Here is a 24,662-nt window from a genome sequence, read left to right as displayed (position 1 = left end):
AAGTTTAACCCCTAAAATTGTTTCCCACCCTCCCCGGCGCCCCAACCCCATTCCTGGTTTGTTATAGTTCCATGTCTTGCGTTTCATCATCTGAAAAATCACTCATTGAGCTTTCACTGCTTGATTGGTCTTCTTCTTGTTCTCGAAGAGCTTCCTCTGTCGCATATTTCTTCACATATTCTATGAGGAAAAGAAATATATTTGTATCTCAATCAAAGATAAATGCAAAAATAAAACAAAATTTGCAAAACAACTATAAAATATCAGGGGTAGAAGTGACCGACTTGTCACATATAGGACATTTTCCGCAAAAAATATAGGACAAATATAGGACATATTATATGAATATTTTTGCTATGAAAAAAGAAATAATACATATCCTATATCATTTATTTATTCTTATCAATGATTTTGTTTTAAAAAAAACCTCAAATAAAATTATTCCTTACATCTGAAATGACTTTCCTGTAGTTGAAAGAATAATTTTTGAAAAAAAACAGTGTACTTTATAAACGAAATAATTAAATAAAATTTGAACAAAGAAAATTTTTATTTTTTCTTCCTCACTCATGATTCAAGTACTAATTCCACTGTTATTTGATTTTATATCTAAACTGAACCCTTTAACACTTGTGCTAAGAACAAACAGAGCTTGAGAAGGATCCTCTTGACATTTTTCAGAGTCTTCTTTATGCTTGAATGTTTTAGCATGCTGCCTCAATTGCGAAAATCCACTATTGCTTATGGGCACTGAACAGTTGCAAAAATGGCAAAAAGCGGTAAAATCATCTTTTCCTTTAGTGTATCATGCACCAAAATTTGTAGAATTAATGTCCTCCTGGTTCAACAACAAAAAACGGAAATATAGGAAATATACGACATTTTTCAAAAATATAGGAAATATAGCACGATTTTGATGCTTTTCTTGAAAATATAGGAAATATAGGATATATAGGACTACTTCGACCCCTGAAATATTCTTAAGTAGTTTCGCAAGTTTCTATGCAACTCCTCTATGCATGTCTTGATATGGAAAAAAGATTAGCAGTACCAATCTTCCTTGTGCATGTTGCTTAGTGTTAAGAGTCCAAAACTATTATTTTCTTCAACAAAGAGAATCTCTATAAATAAGCATATGTAAGCAACATTTTTAAAACTTAATGCTCCAACAACATTGATTTCATCATTTATTATAAAAAGGTGTACATCAAGTGTACAAAGATTCACTACATATGGTCTCAAATTTTGCTTTTAAGACTCCAGTTTCGAAAAATTTGCCAAAGGAGAGCCCCCTCCCTTCTTACCTTGACAGTACCAAAGACAACTTTAAAGTTTCAGGACTTCAGTTACAAACATTTCTTGATATAGAGAGTCCCTCTCCCGTAAGTCATCCAAATATTAAAATGTGCGATTCCATCATTAAGGTGGAAAAATTTGGTGGTGGAAAAAATGCAATTGCCCCCTCTCCCCTCTTGGATTTTAGAAACATAAATAAATTAGGCATTTTTGTACCAATTTTATTTTTCCCTCCCGATAAAATGTGTGGAATACAAACCCTCCTCAGGGAAATTTTGAAATGACGGGCCCGGTAATAACCCACACCTAAATCAGCAGTTAGATCTGTCCTGTCTCATACATACATTTGAAAAATAAATAAATAAATAAAAGGTCTATCTAACCCGGTCTTTCGACCTTGCAATAGTCAATGGTTCTATGTAGCACAATAAATTGTACTACACAGAAGCTAGGGAGGCTCTTTACCCTCTAATTGACAAATCAACCTGATTGCACCACAAGTTTTTTAGAGCAATCAGGTATGCTAGGAAATTTACATTTAAAGCACTTGATAGTATTAAGGCCTCCAAAAAAAAAAAAAAATAAATAAATAAAATAAATAAATAAATAAGAAGCCAATTTATAACTAATTTTTTATGTATACCAGTGCTTTTTTTTTTCTGTTGAACACTAAACTGTTCCTCATGTTTCTTACTGTTCTTCAATAGTATATTGACTGCAATTTCAATTACAAACCATAGGATACAGGTGTTACATGTCATTGTTGGTGTAGAAGTAATTATTTTAAAATTGGGTAAATTATTTATAATCTAAAATAACCCAACCAGGAAACCTTACAATTTATATTTTTTTAAATTTTTGCTAGGGATTACGACTAAATACATTGGGATTCCTTTTCTTCTAAAATACTGCTATTTGAGTAGCTAAACTCGCCAATTTCTTGAGATAAAGAAACAATTAAATCATAATAATCAATAAATAAAGTCAAACCTTGCACTTTTTTCCTGTATTCTTCTGGTTTATGCAAATACATTGCTGCAGCATCTCCATTGAGAGGATCAATTGGATTAGGATATGTCAGTAACTGAGGAAGGAAAGACTCGAATATGTTTGACAAATCTGAAAAACAAATTAATATATTAGAAAATTCTTCTTAATTATAATAAAGTACCATTTTTTTTTCCTTTTAAATGTAACAACCAGTCAATGTAGAATGGTACATGCTAAAACTCCCATAGTTCCTAGCGCGCCCGGGTGGATGTTGGTATGAATTACTTCCGGCTGTTTCGCGGCATTCACCTTGCCATAGAAACTGAGGAGTTCCGTGCGTCTTCAATGTTACGATGCTCTCCCCCCCCCCCCCCCCCGACGAGATTTGTATTTTCACTAAAAGACTTATGTGAATATTTTCTCAAAACCTCAATATTATTTTTACCATGGACATAATTTTTAATACCCTTCCTGTCCCAATTCCGATTGAGATAGCTTGAACGTGTCACTAAGTACATTAAGCTTTGAGCGTGAATCGCTTATTACCAAACAAATAAGGAATAGCATAAGGATTTCTACTCTGGGGGAAATGCGCATTTTTCTATGTACAGATAAATATGTATACATATTAAGAAACTTAATTATTTTATACCATGGGTGGAGTTCAACTTTCGTCTCTAGGGGATTAAACCCCATAGCCCTCATTTGTGGAATCAGACCCCCTCCCCCCCGGATTTCATGTACACATTGAACATATGTTTGTTTAGGTGTCTTGTTGCTTTCTTCCTATGCTATGCAGTGAAAATGTATGATTACGCCCCCCCACCCCTCTTCACGGAAACCCTTGAAATGACAGGCTTACTAAGCCCCCAGCCAAAAAATAGAGCTAAAATTAAAAGATAAAAAGAATGCCTGTGTGGCATGTTCAGTAGGAGGATCAAAACTTGTAAACATTGGAACTGCTGCCATTGCGCATCTTCCCTCAAGTTTTATATCTTTTTTTTTTTTTTTTTTTTACAGGAAAAAAGAAATTGGGTGAACTTATAAAAAGTAAGATAATTTTAATACGAAAACTTTATGTGCAATTTATTGCTTTAAAGGAAGGATATCCTTAGTGACGTCAAAGGAAAAGTGAAAAGTGTGTTAGATCCACCGATGCGCCTTGGAAATTTTTCAAAATTGAAGTCTTAAAAACGCATTTGTAATCAATCCTTGGTGATGCTAGATGAAGAGGAGTCAGTGTGGGTCGAGGGAGATTCAGGAAAATTTCAAAATTTATGTTAGAAATCACTTTCAGCCAACTAGGGGAATAATGTCCCTTTAGACTTTTTTTCTTTCAAAATTGAAGTCAATTTAAGTTATTTTTGGTGACTGAAAGGCAGTTGGGAGCTTCTCCTAAAGTTTTTCCTCTATAGGAATAGGTCTAAAAAAACTTAACTTTAGGCTGTGAGCTATCATTGGCTATCGGCTATCATTAGAGACGTTATGCTAGTCGGAATGGAGTGGAAGGTAGTGATGTAACAGTGATTTACTCGAATGCTGAATATTTGGCAATAATCAAAGTTGAATATTCGGCCACTGAATAGTTAACTCTTTTTTTTTTTAAGAAAAACCTAGGTTGCATTTAAAGCGTAGTATGATTAATAGTTAAGTATGCATTATAAAAGATTAATATCAAGGATTTGGTGCACATTTTGAAAAATTTGCTACTATTAGTTTAAGCTTAAAATTATTCTGCCATATTCGGCCAAAAAATTACCAAAAAAGGGAAGATATTTCCTTAGCAACAATTCTTAACAATCAGACTTCTATATTTAAGCTTAAAAATAGCAATCATTTTCTATTATTGGCATTATTTCATAAAGCTTCTCAATTAAATAAGAAAAAGAATTTTAATAAACAAATGATTTAGCATGGAATTGCATCTAATAAATTTCTATACATATATACATGTACCAAAATTAGCGGTTACGAGACAAATTTCTCTATTAGAAAATTTAATTTCTGAAGTTATCATAATAGAAAAAATGAAATTATATTTTGATAAATCTCTAGACAATAATGGTGCATGTGCCATGAGAAGCCCCCTTGGACAACATTTGGAGATGCAATTTTTAACAATTAAAGACCATGAAAGAGTTCCACCAAAATTATTTGCTGGAATATTTTATCGAAATTGCAAACTAGTCAGAAAGTTAAGCTTCGGCAGAAACCTTTGCTCAAAGTGAAATGAGAGAAATAGACTATTATCTTTCCTTGAGTAGTTATTTGAAGTAACAAAATGGTCTTTAAATAAATATCGATACATCTTTACTAATAATAAAGTTGAAAGTCTCTCTGTCTGAATCTCTGTGATGCGCATAGCGCCTAGACCGTTTAACCGATTTTCATGAAATTTGGCACAAAGTTAGTTTGTAGCATGGGGGTGTGCACCTCGAAGCGATTTTTTGCAAATTCGATGTGGTTCTTTTTCTATTCCAATTTTAAGAGCAAAATTATCATAAGATGGACGAGTAAATTACGAAATTATCATAACGTGGAACCGTAACATGGGCACAAGCCAATTGTCGAGATACGAAATTATCATAACGTAGAACCGTAACATGGGTACAAGCCAGTTGACAAGAAAATTCACCATACATTATTTGTAAATGTACAGGCGAACCAAAAGACCTTTTAATTTTTCTATTACGGGCAAAGCCGTGCGGGTACCACTAGTGATAAATAAAGTGGTGGGAATAAATTCCCTAACCTATCCCAATCGGCTAGAGTAGAGTATCTTGCAGAACCAGGCGTCTACTATGTGCACAAATGTAGTGAATACTTCTTTTCAAAATCTGGTATATTTTCAAAGAGGAAAAAAAAGAGGGAAAAATACTTTTCTATTGACTGAAAATGCTCAACAATTATTTTTCCTACATCAAAAACTGCGTTTGTACAGAAAAAAAAACTTTGCTGTATGAGCTACATAACTCTTAACATTACATGGTCTAGTAAAGTAAAAAAAAAACATTGTCAAAAAAGCACAAATTGCCAATTACAGCAGACACGTGTTTCGGCATTACAGGGAAAGCCTTTTTCAATGCAAAAAGTAATGAGCTTATGGATGAAAAGACGTCCGACAAAAGCCAAGAGCAGATAAGCATGCAGCTTAAAAGATAAAAATAGCGGATTAGCCAAACACCCAATGAGAAAATTATAAACCGATTAGGAACCAATAGGAATGCAAGCAAAGGTGAAGAGCTTTCTCTTAGGTACAATAAACCTAGAAAGAAATTGGTTCCTGATCGGTTTATAATTTTCTCATTGGTGTTTGGCTAATCCTCTATTTTCATCTTTTAAGCTGCATGCTTATCTGTTCTTGGCTTTTGTCGGATGTCTTTTCATCCATAAGCTCATTACTTTTTACATTGAAAAAGGCTTTCCCTGTAACGCCGAAACCAGTGTCTGCTGTAATTGGCAATTTGTGCTTTTTTTGACGTTGTTTTTTCTTACTTTACTGTACAGCACAAAGGTATTTATCTTATTACATGGAATATTTTTGAAAATGCCACGTAACCAAAATTTTAATGATCATTTTTGTGTTTCAAATTGTCATATTTAATTTTTAAAAATAAAGATAGGATAAAAGAATATTCCTATCATAATATTAAATTGTTATACATATTTTACTGTGAGAGAAAAAAACTAACCTTTGCCTCACGTATGATTTTGGTTGCATTTTATCTACTGAAATTCTTGATAAATTAGAATTATTTTCAAAAGATAAAATAAATAGCAATTTTCTTAATATGTCAGAAATTTTTTTAAAAAAGTCCGATTTTAGCTGAAAATTTTGTATACAGTAAAACCTGTAAAGTTAACCACCCTTGTAAGTTAACAGCTATTTTCAAGAACAGAATTAGATCTAATTCATATAATTCAACCTCTATAAGTTGACCACCAGTTTAAGTTGACCACTAAAGTAGTGCACTGCAAGTGGTCAACTTATACACTGTAGTTCTAATACTTCACTGTAGTTCTAATACAGATATTTTTAGCTATCACTCATGAGTAAATATCCTTTATACTGGCAATGCAGAATAGTACAAAAATATTTCACTCAAAATTGAACTGCCCAAAAACATAAGTATAAATAAAAATAGAGAAAAATCTCAGTGCGTGATAATTTAATCCATTTTTTGTACATTCTTCGTCAGAGGCGGAAGAGTAAACTAGGTATTCAACACAAGCCGAATATTCGTTGCATCTCCAATGGGAGGCACACGGTGCTGTTTCTTAAAATCTTCAAAATTTGTTTGCTAAATTTACTGGAGTCAGAGGCCAGAGCAGCAATATATATTTAAATCACTGGTTTCGAATCCAAAGTAACTTAATAGTAAGATTCATTCATTAATTCTTCTTTGATGGAATCAATATTAACTATTTTTAAAAAATGTGGAATCGTACCTAGAAGAGTCATTTTGATCCAAGAAGCTATTTGTGAAATAATAGATTTTGTTTTTTGCAGCTCATAAAAAAAATGTTAATTGAAAGAAATCACATGGTAGTTTCTTTCCAAAACTATAACATTAATGGAAGCCGCATGTAGTATCAAAATGTTGTCTCAGAAAGAAATAGTTTATGAATTTTTCAATAAAACTTTATATGTTATGAAGCTATGATTACATAATATTTTTTAGTTAAAATACAAATTAATTTATAAATATTCAAATAAGGTATGGTTCTTTTTTTAATAGCCTTGCCATTGTGTTATAAGTATTATGAAAATTTTCTTATTAAACCTGCTCATTTTATAGCTTCTAGGTGAAATTATATAAAAGTTTAATATTTAATTGGTTGAAATGTTAAAGAAATTTTACGTCCACATTCAAAGTATATCAGTGCATAATATTTATTTACTTAAAAGTAGATTACTTGGCCTTAAAGGAGCATTTAAAAAAGCATTTAAAAATAAATTCATGAGAACTTTGTCATAAAACATTGCATGGGTGCACTTTTCAATTTCAGGCGCCTCCTTCAAAAATTATTTCTGTATCCGCCTCTTGTAACCAGGATGCTTAAGATGCATCTTGTGTATCAATTTAATGTACAACTGGAAAATTTACAAGAGCAGTACATCATCAAAGGCACAACTCTAGCACGATGAAAAATTAGCCAACAAATTATCGTACTATTACAAGTTTTTGTTCTTTATTGCAAAAAAAAAAATTCCTCCTTCCTAGCCAAACATTATTAAGTCTTCGATGCAATTTTTCGCATCTTTGAAAGGAACAAAACAACCTTGGCACCTGAAACTTCATATTAATGATCAACTCAATTTCCCCCCCCCCCCCCCCCCCCCCCCGACGAGATTTGTATTTTCACTAAAAGACTTATGTGAATATTTTCTCAAAACCTCAATATTATTTTTACCATGGACATAATTTTTAATACCCTTCCTGTCCCAATTCCGATTGAGATAGCTTGAACGTGTCACTAAGTACATTAAGCTTTGAGCGTGAATCGCTTATTACCAAACAAATAAGGAATAGCATAAGGATTTCTACTCTGGGGGAAATGCGCATTTTTCTATGTACAGATAAATATGTATACATATTAAGAAACTTAATTATTTTATACCATGGGTGGAGTTCAACTTTCGTCTCTAGGGGATTAAACCCCATAGCCCTCATTTGTGGAATCAGACCCCCTCCCCCCCGGATTTCATGTACACATTGAACATATGTTTGTTTAGGTGTCTTGTTGCTTTCTTCCTATGCTATGCAGTGAAAATGTATGATTACGCCCCCCACCCCTCTTCACGGAAACCCTTGAAATGACAGGCTTACTAAGCCCCCAGCCAAAAAATAGAGCTAAAATTAAAAGATAAAAAGAATGCCTGTGTGGCATGTTCAGTAGGAGGATCAAAACTTGTAAACATTGGAACTGCTGCCATTGCGCATCTTCCCTCAAGTTTTATATCTTTTTTTTTTTTTTTTTTTTTACAGGAAAAAAGAAATTGGGTGAACTTATAAAAAGTAAGATAATTTTAATACGAAAACTTTATGTGCAATTTATTGCTTTAAAGGAAGGATATCCTTAGTGACGTCAAAGGAAAAGTGAAAAGTGTGTTAGATCCACCGATGCGCCTTGGAAATTTTTCAAAATTGAAGTCTTAAAAACGCATTTGTAATCAATCCTTGGTGATGCTAGATGAAGAGGAGTCAGTGTGGGTCGAGGGAGATTCAGGAAAATTTCAAAATTTATGTTAGAAATCACTTTCAGCCAACTAGGGGAATAATGTCCCTTTAGACTTTTTTTCTTTCAAAATTGAAGTCAATTTAAGTTATTTTTGGTGACTGAAAGGCAGTTGGGAGCTTCTCCTAAAGTTTTTCCTCTATAGGAATAGGTCTAAAAAAACTTAACTTTAGGCTGTGAGCTATCATTGGCTATCGGCTATCATTAGAGACGTTATGCTAGTCGGAATGGAGTGGAAGGTAGTGATGTAACAGTGATTTACTCGAATGCTGAATATTTGGCAATAATCAAAGTTGAATATTCGGCCACTGAATAGTTAACTCTTTTTTTTTTTAAGAAAAACCTAGGTTGCATTTAAAGCGTAGTATGATTAATAGTTAAGTATGCATTATAAAAGATTAATATCAAGGATTTGGTGCACATTTTGAAAAATTTGCTACTATTAGTTTAAGCTTAAAATTATTCTGCCATATTCGGCCAAAAAATTACCAAAAAAGGGAAGATATTTCCTTAGCAACAATTCTTAACAATCAGACTTCTATATTTAAGCTTAAAAATAGCAATCATTTTCTATTATTGGCATTATTTCATAAAGCTTCTCAATTAAATAAGAAAAAGAATTTTAATAAACAAATGATTTAGCATGGAATTGCATCTAATAAATTTCTATACATATATACATGTACCAAAATTAGCGGTTACGAGACAAATTTCTCTATTAGAAAATTTAATTTCTGAAGTTATCATAATAGAAAAAATGAAATTATATTTTGATAAATCTCTAGACAATAATGGTGCATGTGCCATGAGAAGCCCCCTTGGACAACATTTGGAGATGCAATTTTTAACAATTAAAGACCATGAAAGAGTTCCACCAAAATTATTTGCTGGAATATTTTATCGAAATTGCAAACTAGTCAGAAAGTTAAGCTTCGGCAGAAACCTTTGCTCAAAGTGAAATGAGAGAAATAGACTATTATCTTTCCTTGAGTAGTTATTTGAAGTAACAAAATGGTCTTTAAATAAATATCGATACATCTTTACTAATAATAAAGTTGAAAGTCTCTCTGTCTGAATCTCTGTGATGCGCATAGCGCCTAGACCGTTTAACCGATTTTCATGAAATTTGGCACAAAATTAGTTTGTAGCATGGGGGTGTGCACCTCGAAGCGATTTTTTGCAAATTCGATGTGGTTCTTTTTCTATTCCAATTTTAAGAGCAAAATTATCATAAGATGGACGAGTAAATTACGAAATTATCATAACGTGGAACCGTAACATGGGCACAAGCCAATTGTCGAGATACGAAATTATCATAACGTAGAACCGTAACATGGGTACAAGCCAGTTGACAAGAAAATTCACCATACATTATTTGTAAATGTACAGGCGAACCAAAAGACCTTTTAATTTTTCTATTACGGGCAAAGCCGTGCGGGTACCACTAGTGATAAATAAAGTGGTGGGAATAAATTCCCTAACCTATCCCAATCGGCTAGAGTAGAGTATCTTGCAGAACCAGGCGTCTACTATGTGCACAAATGTAGTGAATACTTCTTTTCAAAATCTGGTATATTTTCAAAGAGGAAAAAAAAGAGGGAAAAATACTTTTCTATTGACTGAAAATGCTCAACAATTATTTTTCCTACATCAAAAACTGCGTTTGTACAGAAAAAAAAACTTTGCTGTATGAGCTACATAACTCTTAACATTACATGGTCTAGTAAAGTAAAAAAAAAACATTGTCAAAAAAGCACAAATTGCCAATTACAGCAGACACGTGTTTCGGCATTACAGGGAAAGCCTTTTTCAATGCAAAAAGTAATGAGCTTATGGATGAAAAGACGTCCGACAAAAGCCAAGAGCAGATAAGCATGCAGCTTAAAAGATAAAAATAGCGGATTAGCCAAACACCCAATGAGAAAATTATAAACCGATTAGGAACCAATAGGAATGCAAGCAAAGGTGAAGAGCTTTCTCTTAGGTACAATAAACCTAGAAAGAAATTGGTTCCTGATCGGTTTATAATTTTCTCATTGGTGTTTGGCTAATCCTCTATTTTCATCTTTTAAGCTGCATGCTTATCTGTTCTTGGCTTTTGTCGGATGTCTTTTCATCCATAAGCTCATTACTTTTTACATTGAAAAAGGCTTTCCCTGTAACGCCGAAACCAGTGTCTGCTGTAATTGGCAATTTGTGCTTTTTTTGACGTTGTTTTTTCTTACTTTACTGTACAGCACAAAGGTATTTATCTTATTACATGGAATATTTTTGAAAATGCCACGTAACCAAAATTTTAATGATCATTTTTGTGTTTCAAATTGTCATATTTAATTTTTAAAAATAAAGATAGGATAAAAGAATATTCCTATCATAATATTAAATTGTTATACATATTTTACTGTGAGAGAAAAAAACTAACCTTTGCCTCACGTATGATTTTGGTTGCATTTTATCTACTGAAATTCTTGATAAATTAGAATTATTTTCAAAAGATAAAATAAATAGCAATTTTCTTAATATGTCAGAAATTTTTTTAAAAAAGTCCGATTTTAGCTGAAAATTTTGTATACAGTAAAACCTGTAAAGTTAACCACCCTTGTAAGTTAACAGCTATTTTCAAGAACAGAATTAGATCTAATTCATATAATTCAACCTCTATAAGTTGACCACCAGTTTAAGTTGACCACTAAAGTAGTGCACTGCAAGTGGTCAACTTATACACTGTAGTTCTAATACTTCACTGTAGTTCTAATACAGATATTTTTAGCTATCACTCATGAGTAAATATCCTTTATACTGGCAATGCAGAATAGTACAAAAATATTTCACTCAAAATTGAACTGCCCAAAAACATAAGTATAAATAAAAATAGAGAAAAATCTCAGTGCGTGATAATTTAATCCATTTTTTGTACATTCTTCGTCAGAGGCGGAAGAGTAAACTAGGTATTCAACACAAGCCGAATATTCGTTGCATCTCCAATGGGAGGCACACGGTGCTGTTTCTTAAAATCTTCAAAATTTGTTTGCTAAATTTACTGGAGTCAGAGGCCAGAGCAGCAATATATATTTAAATCACTGGTTTCGAATCCAAAGTAACTTAATAGTAAGATTCATTCATTAATTCTTCTTTGATGGAATCAATATTAACTATTTTTAAAAAATGTGGAATCGTACCTAGAAGAGTCATTTTGATCCAAGAAGCTATTTGTGAAATAATAGATTTTGTTTTTTGCAGCTCATAAAAAAAATGTTAATTGAAAGAAATCACATGGTAGTTTCTTTCCAAAACTATAACATTAATGGAAGCCGCATGTAGTATCAAAATGTTGTCTCAGAAAGAAATAGTTTATGAATTTTTCAATAAAACTTTATATGTTATGAAGCTATGATTACATAATATTTTTTAGTTAAAATACAAATTAATTTATAAATATTCAAATAAGGTATGGTTCTTTTTTTAATAGCCTTGCCATTGTGTTATAAGTATTATGAAAATTTTCTTATTAAACCTGCTCATTTTATAGCTTCTAGGTGAAATTATATAAAAGTTTAATATTTAATTGGTTGAAATGTTAAAGAAATTTTACGTCCACATTCAAAGTATATCAGTGCATAATATTTATTTACTTAAAAGTAGATTACTTGGCCTTAAAGGAGCATTTAAAAAAGCATTTAAAAATAAATTCATGAGAACTTTGTCATAAAACATTGCATGGGTGCACTTTTCAATTTCAGGCGCCTCCTTCAAAAATTATTTCTGTATCCGCCTCTTGTAACCAGGATGCTTAAGATGCATCTTGTGTATCAATTTAATGTACAACTGGAAAATTTACAAGAGCAGTACATCATCAAAGGCACAACTCTAGCACGATGAAAAATTAGCCAACAAATTATCGTACTATTACAAGTTTTTGTTCTTTATTGCAAAAAAAAAAATTCCTCCTTCCTAGCCAAACATTATTAAGTCTTCGATGCAATTTTTTGCATCATTGAAAGGAACAAAACAACCTTGGCACCTGAAACTTCATATTAATGATCAACTCAATTTTCCAATAATATAGAAAATAATTAATATTTTGCAGCAATTTCAAAAACAGTAAGGCCACTCATTTGAGTTTTAGTATTAAATCATTTAGGAATAATGCTGATTGACACAATATAAATACTTCCTGGCAAAGATCGTACATTGTCTTTCTACAGCTCTCACTTTATGTAAACCAAAAATGAGTTAATGAAACAAATGACAATCATTTTAGGAATGTAATTAAACAAAGGGAAAACATTATAATATTAAAAACATTTAAATTCATTAATTCCTCAGGTTTGTGGGAGTAATTCTGATATTTCTTTGTATATTTTCTCAGTAATACAGCTTCATTACTTATTTGATATTATTTGGCACTGCTTTCAAATATAAAAAGATTACTTCAGAAAATCATTAATCATTTGATACCTTCATATATTCATCACCACAATGCAGATTTTAATCACTTTAAAATGTAAAGAAAGATTTGAGTTCTGGCAAATTTTTCAGTATGTATTAAAACATGGATTCAAGCAGATATTTTTTATAAATACCATATAATGCAGTCCATGCTTGATTTATCACATCCAGACATACAGTACCAGAACTGTAAAGGAACAAAAACAAGTGAAGTAATATCAAAGTTTAAAAAAAAAAAAAAGAAAGAAAATATCTTATAACTGGAGAGAACACTTCCAGTACCATACAAATACTGCAAGAAGAATATCAGAACAATATATCAAATTTTTGGTAGGGCTTTGATGTTACTCTTATTTTTCCCCTGACATGATTAAAGCTTTAAAGGACAATTTTTAGAACATTCTTTCAGAACAAATCACTCATTATAACCCAAGCATTATTTAAATATTTTTACTACACCATTATATTTTTTAAAAATTATTTTGTTGCACCGTAGTTTACAGGTTTTTTAAATCTCCCTTCCTCCAAAAAAGTATTATTATAGCAACCTTATTTATAATATATAAAATTAAAACACTTACACTTCATCTATATTTGGATGATATATTTTGTTCATGAAACCTGTTAAAAAAAAAAAAAATAAGGCAATTTATCAATTTTTTGCAGAATTAAAAAAAAAACTAAGTGATTGTTTTATTGAATTGACTTACCAATTGAAGGTGACTTGAAAGGATATTTTTCTGGCAAATCTACCCTCACTTTCCAAACACCGCCTTCATAGGGAGCTACAAAATAAAAATTAAATCTTTTGTTGACAACACCCTCAAGTGAAAAAAATAGTCTAGGTAAAAACTCAGAAAAAGATACAGCTTGGGTTAAAATTGTTTTTGAAATATGAATTACAAATACAGAATTGATCTCCAAATGAATTACTACATTTATGGCACTAAAGAGGACATATTAAAATTTAGATACAAATACAAATGTGACGACCAACAGGTTCTGGGCCCAGCTAGGCTTTTTCAAGCCAATTTATTTGTCCCCAATGAAGATTAATGGCCCTTACTCATTACAGCCTCAAAGCAGAAGACTTTGTGATGTTCCGCAACGTAAAATCATTTCACCAAAATTGTTCTGCAGATTAAATTCATTTATTATAAACTTACCTTCAGAACATTGAAATATAACAATAAACAAAAAATAGTTGTATATGAAAAAATGTGGCTTTTTTCAAAGACCATGGTTCTAAAATCAAAACAATTTTACACTAGAATATGAAAGAAACATTTCATTTATTTGTTTTGTACTCAGTTATAGTGCCTAGAAAGAATAGTGTGCCGATTGACAGACGAAAAGTGAGGTCAGCTCTGAGGAAAATGCAGTTGGCGCTGCGCCCAGGGAGCACACTATGTTTCTCAATCAGACTCTTTTAAAATCAACGATTACATGCTAATTTCGCTGCTTAAAAGCCCCGTTTTTTTGATTGAACTTATTTCAACGAAAAAAAATAGATTCTCGAACAAGTTCTACATGAGGCAGGGGTGTTTATTTTTCAAAGCCACACAAACACAGACCCGGAAGTGGTTTTTTTTTTTTTGGGGGGGGGGGGGGGAGTAGGAAATAAAGAATCAAAAATTTAAAAAGTAGGAAAAAATAGGAAGAGATAGGACTACACACTTCAAGAGGAAACAAATATAGCATTAATTTAATTCCTAATGTAAAATAAACTAACAGTACTTTTGAAGTATTAAAGGGATTTAATGAAAGACCGAGTCGCAAAAACAAAACTAAAGAAACAAGCTGGTAATCATCATCATGAAAAATAAACTGGTGGAAACAAAGATATTAATTACAAAAATATGAAAATAAAATCCAAACAAAGAAACATTTTTCAACAATACAGTAATAAAATTTTTAAGTGCAAAAAAATAAAATGCAATATAGCAATTGCAAAAATAGAAACCAATAATAATAATAATAAAATTCATATTTTGGTGCAATAAAACCATTTTTGTTAAAGATTTGTTTTGTCAAAAACGAAAACATTCCTTCGAGAGCATCCATTTATCATTTGAAAATTACTAGCACTTTCAGCTCCTGTTGTCATAAAATATGATAAAAAAAAAGCAAAGCAAATATTAAATTAGTTTTAGTTAAAAAATAATCAGCAGCTGACATGCATTCTTGAATAAACAGGGGCAGATGTTTGAATTTGAAAAAAAAAAAAAAAAAAAAAAAAAAGGAAAGGAAAAAGTCGGAAAGATATCCGACTGTATTTTATTATAAATACAGTCGGATATCCAGGTTCGACTGTATTTATAATAAAATAATTTAACTAAATAAATAACAAAATAAGTAAACTAAAAGGTTTGTATTATGTTATGTATTTTTAGCATTCAACATAAATTTTTGTTTCAGGCACGTCATTAATGGAGTCAGTGGGGTCTATTTCTCCCCTCCCTGGCTTTTGAAAATTAATACTAAAATATACAAGTTAGTGCAGTTTTTGTTGTTTTCAGATAAAATTTGCATTCAGTATACATCCTTCACTAGCCACCCGCGGGGGGGGGGGGGGAATCAAAATGACGGGCCAGTTTTAATTTTAATCAAGCAATGAAAACTAATATTGTTTTATTGGTTTGATGATTTACCTCCTTGTTCACAAATTTTTGTCATGGGAAAAAAGAAGGAAAAATCCATGCATGGTAAACATAACATTTTTATCAAGACAAAGATCAGTTACTAATGTTTCTCTGTGCATACGAGGCCTGTCTAAAAAGTATCCGACCTTTGATTTTCCCGCGCAAAATAGAGACGATAGCGTGGCGCCACTGTACACAGTAAAGGAAGAGACCTTCATGCGCATGTGTGAATTTTATCCCCGCCTTCCAGCGCGTCAGTCGCTGCCTGTCGGTCGCTGAGTGAGGTGCTACACAACGTGTTCGTCGGATAACTAATTCTTTCAAGATGGCTGAACGTGTTGAGCAAAGATACTGCATCAAATTTTGTCAAAAACTTGGTGATACTCAATGCGAAACAATTCGTAAGATTCAGCAGGTGTTTGGAGAAGATGCGATGGGTGTAACCCAAATTAAGGAGTGGTTCAACCGATTCAAAAATGGCCTAACATCAGCGGAGAGTGACGAGCGTTCTGGCAGGCCCCAAACTGCTCGGAGTGCAGCTGTTGTTGAGAGGGTGCGAAATTTGGTAATGACAGATCGTCGTTTGACCGTGCGGGAGATTGCCCAAGAGGTTGGAGTGAGTAAAGATTCGGCACATGCAATTTTGCGTGATGATTTGAACATGCACAGAGTGGCTGCGAAATTCGTGCCCAAGTTGCTGTCACCGGAACAAAAAGACCTCCACCTTGAAGTTGCACAGGACCTTCTGGACACCGCCAACGCTGATCCTGGGTTTCTGAACACCGTGATAACTGGAGATGAGTCATTGGTGTACGGGTACGACCCAGAAACAAAAAGACAGTCGTCGCAATGGAAGCATCCCGAGTCTCCAAGACCGAAGAAAGCGCGACAGGTGCGAAGCAAAATCAAGGTGCTGCTGACTGTCTTCTTTGATGTCCGTGGAATTGTGCATCACGAATACGCACCGCAAGGACAAACAGTGACAAAGGAGTACTATCAGGATGTTCTCCGGCGACTCCGTGACACAGTTCGGCGCAAAAGACCAGACATGTGGACGGCGAAAAACTAGCAACTGCATCACGACAACGCCCCCGCACATTCATCCCACTTGATCCAAAATTTCTTGGCCAAACATGGAATTTCAACCGTTCGCCAACCTCCCTACTCTCCAGACATGGCTCCTTGCGACTTCTGGTTGTTTCACAAATTGAAGACCCCACTGAAAGGATCCCGTTTTGAAAGTAGAGAAGAGATAATGCGGAACGCGACGACGGAGATGAACACCATACCAAAAGAAGACTTCCAGAGGTGTTTCCGGCAGTGGAAGGATCGGTGGGCTAAGTGTGTGCAAGTACAAGGGGCCTACTTTGAAGGGGATTAGGGTCCCAACCCCGTCCAGTATTCAAAATATTTTTTATAGCCAAAGGTCGGATACTTTTTAGACAGGCCTCGTAAAAGGCATGTAGTTTCTCTCAATCCTCACCATACAGCAAAAATCTTCATTTGGAAATTGTTCTCGAAATTGAGAGTAAGGGGGGAGCACCTGGTATCAAATGCCTGCATATATATCTCTTTCTCCTCTCCTTTCCCTTTGATCAAGCACCGTGAGTACAATAACTTACAGTAAATATGTCACATCGGTATAATTGCCGCACCCCGTAAAGAGTAAGACTCTGTCAAAACAATTTTAAATGTTCAGAAATGCTGCATTGCCATAAACACAGTACATAAAAATGATGAACAACTCCTCGCTACTGATGATATGTCAGAGTAGAAAATACCCATTAAAAAGAAAAAAACAATACATATTTGCTTGTAGCTCTATCCTCCAACTTTTAAAAATGTGAAGAAATAAAAAAGGAATCTCACATTTAAATTGATTTCCGATTTTTCTCCAAAAATCGGGAATGTTTTGTCCATTAAGGTTTTGCCGTGTTTTTCTTTCTTTTTTTGAAAATACACTCTTTGCAAAGAAAGAAAATGAAATTTTACAAATTTTATAATCATGTTTATGATTTAGAATGAACAATTATCATATTTAAGTATGAAAAAAATTTACGCAATTATTTTTGAAGTAGTCCGTTTCTGCAAATTTCGGTTATCTGTTGCTTTTATTTTGTAGTAACATTAATAAAATATTTCATTTTTTGCTTCCTCACGTTCCTTTTAATGTTTTACATTGCCTTTCTGTTTAAATAGAGCTCCATTTCACTTGTAATCAACTATACAAAAAATTGGCGAATAGGAAATTCAGCTTTTGGCACACTTTTTGAACAGTCGCCAGTTTACTTTAATTAAAACTTCTAATTGAAGGGTAAATAACATATAACTGCATCAGAATGTGCCAGTATCTATTTCTTTGTTGTTTCGATAAAACAATAGGACTGAAGTCGGGGGGGGGGGGGATGAAACGAAAAGTCGATCATAAACGATGCAATGGCAGAAAAGTCACTTACAAAAATTTAACTTTTAAACACGCAAACGTTGCGGCATTCCTTCAAGAAATTACTGTAGTCAATCAATGAAAAGCTTAAGATCCGCTTGTTTCTTTTGCTTTTCAAAGTTGAAACATGCAGAAAATTATCGGTGCAACATTGCAAAATAAGAATCAATACACAATTAGAAGTGCTATACTAAAGAAAGAAAAAGTACGAAAAAAAGGAAAAAGTAGGAAAATAAAGAGAGAGCTCTAAAAAGTAGGAAAAATAGGAACTCTTCGGGGTCTGCAAACATTACACCCCCCCCCCCCCATGATTTCTTTAATAATTATAATACACTAAATGCTTTTAAAGCATTTTTTTTTTTAAACCAATTTATTGAAGCTTTAGCACTAGTTTGTTGGCAATAATGGTTTCGTATTTTACTTTATTTCACTAGATATTTCATTACAGCAATTGGCGCGACCTTTCATTGTTCCTGGAAAGAAAAAAGCAAAGTGGATAGCACAATTTGTCAAAGAAGATTTTTGAAGAACTGAGCATGTCTTATTTCCTTATTAAAACTGCTTCTGAATTATTTCAGCTAATTAAAATATCATTTGCATACAAAACATGCAGCCTGAATTTGCAAATTTGATATAAAATAGAGAAGTTAGTAAATTTAGAATTTATTTTACGATTAAAAAACAAAAAGAATAGTTCAAAGCCTTAGAAAGAAGTTTTTAAAGGGTTTTGTTTTTATTATGAGGGTTACATTTTGGGGGGTGTTTAATAAAACTGCAGGGGGGAAGAAGCATGACTTTTGGGGGTGGGTACTTCTTGCTAAAGCTTCTGCATTCTACTCGGTAAATAAATATTCCGGCAATATATTCAAATAATAATAGTTAAAGCAGGGGTGTGGGAGGTAAAGCAGGGGTAAAGCTAAAGCGGAGGAAAAGGAAGTGGGGGGAGGGCTCATGATGAATACTACACTAGCAAAAATTTTAGAAGGCATTTTAAAAGAATTTTAGTCTCAATTTTAGGGAAACCATTTTCAGGGGGGATGGTCTCCGTAAAATTGAGATGGGATGCTATCGCCGTAGGGATGAGCTTTCCTAACTAAAGTTTTTGCACAGAACAACCAGTGGTCATTTTGCTGATGATTAAATGTTTCAGTATTATTCAGTTCAGTAAAAATTATAGCTAAAGCAAGGGTGCTGACGCTGGGCAAGGGGGGGGGGAGTGATGGCCCATGGAGGAGACTACACTATTAAAATTTTTGTAGAAGATGTTCCAAAATGATTTTTTTCATTATCGGGAAATAGCACTACTGGGAGGATGCTAACTAAAATGGAGGGTGGGGAGGGAGAAGGGTACTTTGCGCAATCACTCTTTGGAAACATCCATAGAGTAACTATCAAGATATTTGTTTCTGTTTTATAGAAAATCAATCGGCCATCTTGGTAAGTAAATATTTCAGAAATTTAATTATAATTTCTTTACTAAAGTGGGGGGGGGGGTAGGGGTATGGCACGGTTTATGCTATTCAAATTTGTACAAAGAGTGCTTTAAAAAGGTAAAAGTCTCATTTTTGGGAGATAACATTTCTGAGGGCTTGGGTGCTTCGTAAAATTTGGGGAGGGAGACGGGGTTGCACGTCTATTCTCGGGGGGGGGGGGGCACCCATACCTAAATCACTAATAAGGGCTTGGTCAGGGTGCAGATTAAAACTATCATAACCTTTAGAGGTGTATAGAAAAATATTTAACAGTCATTGAGGAATTTTTTTGGGTGCAGTGGGCCTTCATAAAATTTTGGAGGAGAGGGGAGTGCTCTGTTGTTCTTAGGAAAGGGTGGGGGACACCCATAGCTAAATCTGCATTTTTAGATCTGCAATAAGAAAAGTTATCGCTCATCTCGATATACCAGCGATTCGAGCAATTTACCCTTAGCTGCGCAGGGGTACTGAGAAGGGGGAGGGGAGGGTTATAGCGCAGACTACACCATTGAAATTTTTAGAAGAAATCAAAGAGCTCCACTTCTTAAGCTTCTCTTCATCTTCGGGCACTTTGAAAAGTGGAACATTTTCTTTGCCTGATACATAACCACTTTTGCATGCTGGTATAAAACAAGATTTAACTTTTTTTCTCTTAATATTCGACATTGATGTGTCCATTATGCTCCTTAACCGCTCTGCCCTCTAGCGGATTGCCAAAAGTTTGCCTTCAAGAACCGCAGGGAAAACATTGGCGGTCGGCACATTACTCTTTCTAGGCACTATAACTCAGTCTTACTCCAAAAAATCATGATTTTTGAATTTCAGGCACACATTCTTGACAGAAAATGCAAACCCTATGCTATATATCTCCATTCGCGGCACCTAAAAGTGCCGTTCGTTCCTCCAAAGAATGAAAAGTTCCGAGCGCTTTGACACAGTTCCAAGTATTTCATGACGTTAGAAACTTTTCTCACAGAATATCAACAATATTTCAACCAAGAGATGGCTAAACAAAGATGTTAAATGGAAAATTTTTGCCTTATACTGCCGTCAAGGCCGTCCGGTGGCGGGGTGGGGGGCAGTAACAGTTAAAGTATAACAGGGGTAGAAGTGGTCAACTTTCAATATATAGGACATTTTCCCGGAAAAATATAGGACAAATATAGGACACGTTTTATGAGTACTACTATATGAAAAAATAAACAATACATAGTATATATAATCTAGATATTCTTGCATAAATTATTATCAATGATTTCAATTAATCATACTGCATACAGTTAAAAAACCCAAATAAAAGTAACTTTTACTTAGAATGAGTCTGCAGCTCTTGAATGAATAGCTTCAGAAAAAAAAAGTTTACACATATATACGTATTTACATTTAAGGCGATTTTCTATGCCTTGACTGCCTACATTAATCAGACTGTGCAAAATCAATTTTTTCTCTTAAGTTTCACTTTTTTTTCTTGAAGGTACATGAACCTTTTCGTTTGCCTCTGATTGTTATGCATCTTTACAAGAATTTCCCATTTCTTTATGAATTTTGTATTTAGTGCTATGATAAATCATGATAAAACGGAACTTTTGGTAATGTATGCATAATTTATTGCTTTTCCAATTGCAGTACCTTAATTAACATTAAAACTCTTATTACAGAGTCAATGCTTTAAGATGATCTTTCTTATGTCAGTATATTTTTTGTTTGCAAGAAAAACCTCTTTCAACTGATGCTACATCTTATGAAAGGTGCTAAAGACTTTCACTACTAAAAAAACCTAAGTATTTACAGCTAGAAAGCTGATCAATTTTTATCATTACGAAGTATTTTTCCAAAATGAATTAATTTACATCCAAGTAAAATCTAATCCCCATTCCTCAAAATTTTTAACAAGATGGTGACGTATCAATGGAAGGATCCTGTAAAAATTTTATTTCTTTTTTTACCTTTCTGAAAAGCTTTTTTTTCAATAACAAATTCTGCTAAAAATATAGTGTTCAAATAATGTAAAATTCTGATTTTAGTTCAAATTTTGAATCCAGGCAGTTTTTTTTTTTTTGCATAATTACCTACATTTAAATATTTCAAATAGAACTTTTTTTAACATTAATAGCGGCCGAATCTCCCCACATTTTGTTGTTAGTGAAATTTCACTGGCGAAGTGCTTTGTCAATAGTTTGGAAAGTTTGTCATAAAATATAGATCAATGAAGCTTTCTCTTAAAACAATTGAAAATTTTGTCAAAAATACTCTTTAAAATTTGAAGAGACAGGTGCTGGCAGAGATTCCAAAAAAAATTTTTTTATAAACAAGCATTTTGTTTTTAAGCAATCTTGCATTGTCATGTCGTGAAAGAAAGTGCGAATCAAGTGACAAAACGGCTTTTCAATGGTAATTTTCTACAATTTTTTATAACAAACTATAAGAATATAGGAAATATAGAACAAATTCAAAAATATAGGAATTATAGGACACTTTTGATGTTTTTTTTTTTGAAAATATAGGAAATATAGGATATATAGGACTACTTCTACCCCTGTATAATTATCACACAAAATATTTTTCACTCATTTATTTGTACGAACAACAAAAGCTAGTTGTAATTTAGGAAACATAAAACAAATCTGATATGCACATTATATTCTAAATTAGTTGGTACAAAGAAAATCAAACTACACTTTTTATTTTCAGTTTCACTTTTTTTAAATCACAAAAAAGACTTTTCAGATCAGAAATACCTAGAATATAGATTTCAATTTTGATGAGCAATAAGATTGAATAAAATTAATTTCTGGTGACTAACGCACAAAAGATGAATCATCGCAGCCAGAATGGTAAACAAACATAATAGAAAATCGATGCAGACATTTCCTTTTTTATCTGGGATTTCTTAAGTTTATTCTATTTTACAAACCAATAGGATTTGAAGAATTAAATTGAATAATCTTTTTAAAAGCTCGAACCAGCGAAATAGTTTTTTTCCCCTTGATCAGTTTTCAGCATAGTTCAACAAAATCAAAATTTAGTCATTATTTCTACATTTACTCACTTCCTTTTGGTCCGTAGAACTTCACACAAAACTCGTTTAATCCACCCAATATGGTTACTTCATGTTTACTTTCTATTCTATCAGTAAATTAAGGTTCTTACGACAAAATTTCAAGAAAACATTTTAATCAATGACACACAGAATTAAACAAAAACATTCGTTATTAAATTTAAACGATTTCTCTCGATAAATGTTCGCATAAAATTCAGTTCAGCAGCACGCTGATTTAATATAACTCACTGACTTTAAACTACAATTACTAAAGGTGTATCAAATGAACTAAATTTGCTTAATCTTTTTACCAGCATTGAAAGCTAATTACAAAATTCTAAGAAAACACGGAAAGAACTAAAAGCAATTCAACATATAAGAGTGTTTGTTTTTAAATATTTTAAAGTTCCGTAATTATTAATAAACAAAAACTAAATGTTGCAAGTTAACGAGGTTTTCATTAACACGTCAAAATGTCGTATTATAAATAAAAGATCAACCCAATCATAAACAACAAACAATACAATGATGCAATTTTTGTCTCAAGGAGTTCAAGCTTTGTTGTCACTTCAGCTGCATAACAAGTTTAGGCCTACTTAGGCTTATAATAAGTTTTTTTTTTAAATTGATCTTGAAAGAATCAAATTGTGACAAAACATGAATTTTATGTAAATACAAACGAATTGATGCTAATCAGCATTGCTAAGAAGGATACAGTTTAATAACATCTGTATCCATTCGTCGCTTGCCAGCACTTGGTGACGACATCTTTTGTCCAGATATTTAATGCGATTGAGTCTATTTGCTACCAGCTGGAAGAGCTATTAGATTCTCAAAATACACGGGCCTCGTTCAAATACTGCCCCCTTCTAACGAGCTGTAACAGCAAACCTTCCTTCACCTTCAATGCAAACAGCTTGGCAATTGTCCTTTGACGTCATGTATCATGTGATCCAAATTTTTCTAAGTAAATTTTTCTTTTCACCAAATATAGGAAATGAAGGTAAAAATAATGCGTTCTTCACGAACAAAATCAATAAAATACTGCATTCCAAACATTAAAATATCTATTTACAAAATGAGTGTGTAGCTATTAATTAGGCATTTTAAGCCCTTCTTGACATTTATCGCCACAAATGCTCCTTTGCGTCCCTTTCAGGAATTAGAAGATTTATGAGTCAAGGCTTTTTGTTTACTGCAAGCCCTATCTATTTTGCAAATTTTACGCATTAAAAAATAAATTTCAGAGAAAAGCGAGACCCCGCCCACATCTCATTCCTTTTTTTTTTCGCAGCGTTAGCTCCGCCCTATCATCTGACAAGCGTAAACAATGCGCACATTGAAAACAAAGATGTCAAAATACTGAGGAAAATGGGAATTGAAGGGATATTTTTTAAAAGGAAAGCATATTCAATGACGTATTTTTTTCTTTCTCATGATAGATGTTGGAAACTAATTTCAAAGCAGCGCCTAAAAAATTATTAGAATCGTAAGATATCAAATGCAACCAATGTGAAGTTAGCAAACTCGAATGCGATTAAATCATGGAAGTAAAATTCAAATTATTTACAATAAACAATGTTTCCAGACATGCTTTCTGGGGGCGGGGAGGCGTAAGCTTTGGAATCGAAAACCCTTGTTTTGACAAATATTGCCAATCCTACTATGGTAGTTAAAAACCATATAAGTAGTGTGGTTATAACCAAAAACCCTACCCAGGAAATTTCTGACCGTGCTGCTCCATGTTTCAATGAACAAAATTTTAGAAAATTTTCAAAAGTAGAAAAATTTTAAATTTTGAATATTCCAATATTTAGTTCGAAATAGCTGTTATGTGCAGTAAAATCTCCAGTATTGAAAGCAATAGGGAACTATCTTTTGGAAAAACAAAATTTTTAGATAATTGAATGGGTTTTATCAGTATTGTAATAGAGGAGGAGAGAGTCTTGATGGATGGGATGGCGTCTCCCTACCCCCCTTTTAAATTTTAACACCAGCCTCTTTCCACTTTTTAAAATTTTAATACAGGCAACCCACACACTTTTTGATTTCATTGCTTTGTGCTCATATTGGAAAGTCTCCCCCCTCTT

General features: G+C 33.0%; 1 protein-coding gene across 1 annotated transcript; it reads right to left on the bottom strand.

The window, feature by feature from the left end:
- Window positions 1–45: 45 nt before the first annotated feature.
- Window positions 46–23,472, bottom strand: LOC129229572 (ubiquitin-conjugating enzyme E2 H). The gene is made up of 7 exons (XM_054863903.1): window positions 23,288–23,472; window positions 22,582–22,658; window positions 13,686–13,760; window positions 13,557–13,596; window positions 13,110–13,162; window positions 2,287–2,415; window positions 46–180 (listed from the first exon to the last, which is right to left on the bottom strand). The coding sequence occupies exons 1-7, from the start codon at window positions 23,338–23,340 to the stop codon at window positions 62–64; spliced, it is 546 nt and encodes a 181-aa protein (XP_054719878.1). The 5' UTR covers window positions 23,341–23,472; the 3' UTR covers window positions 46–61.
- Window positions 23,473–24,662: the final 1,190 nt, after the last annotated feature.

The sequence above is a fragment of the Uloborus diversus genome, chromosome 9 (genome assembly GCF_026930045.1).
Source record: "Uloborus diversus isolate 005 chromosome 9, Udiv.v.3.1, whole genome shotgun sequence".
Taxonomy (NCBI): Eukaryota; Metazoa; Arthropoda; class Arachnida; order Araneae; family Uloboridae; genus Uloborus; species Uloborus diversus.
Note: the sequence above shows the minus strand (reverse complement) of the source record. Positions and strands in the feature narration are given on the sequence as shown.

Bases quoted from the DNA above. Each gene is read 5' to 3' on its own strand.
- LOC129229572 (XM_054863903.1), bottom strand. From the start codon at position 23,340: ATGTCGTCACCAAGTGCTGGCAAGCGACGAATGGATACAGATGTTATT. The intron at 13,597-13,685 runs GTAAGTCAATTC...TTTTTTTAACAG, and splicing joins TTTCAAGTCACCTTCAATTG to GTTTCATGAACAAAATATAT. The intron at 13,163-13,556 runs GTAAGTGTTTTA...GTTCCTTTACAG, and splicing joins CATCCAAATATAGATGAAGT to TTCTGGTACTGTATGTCTGG.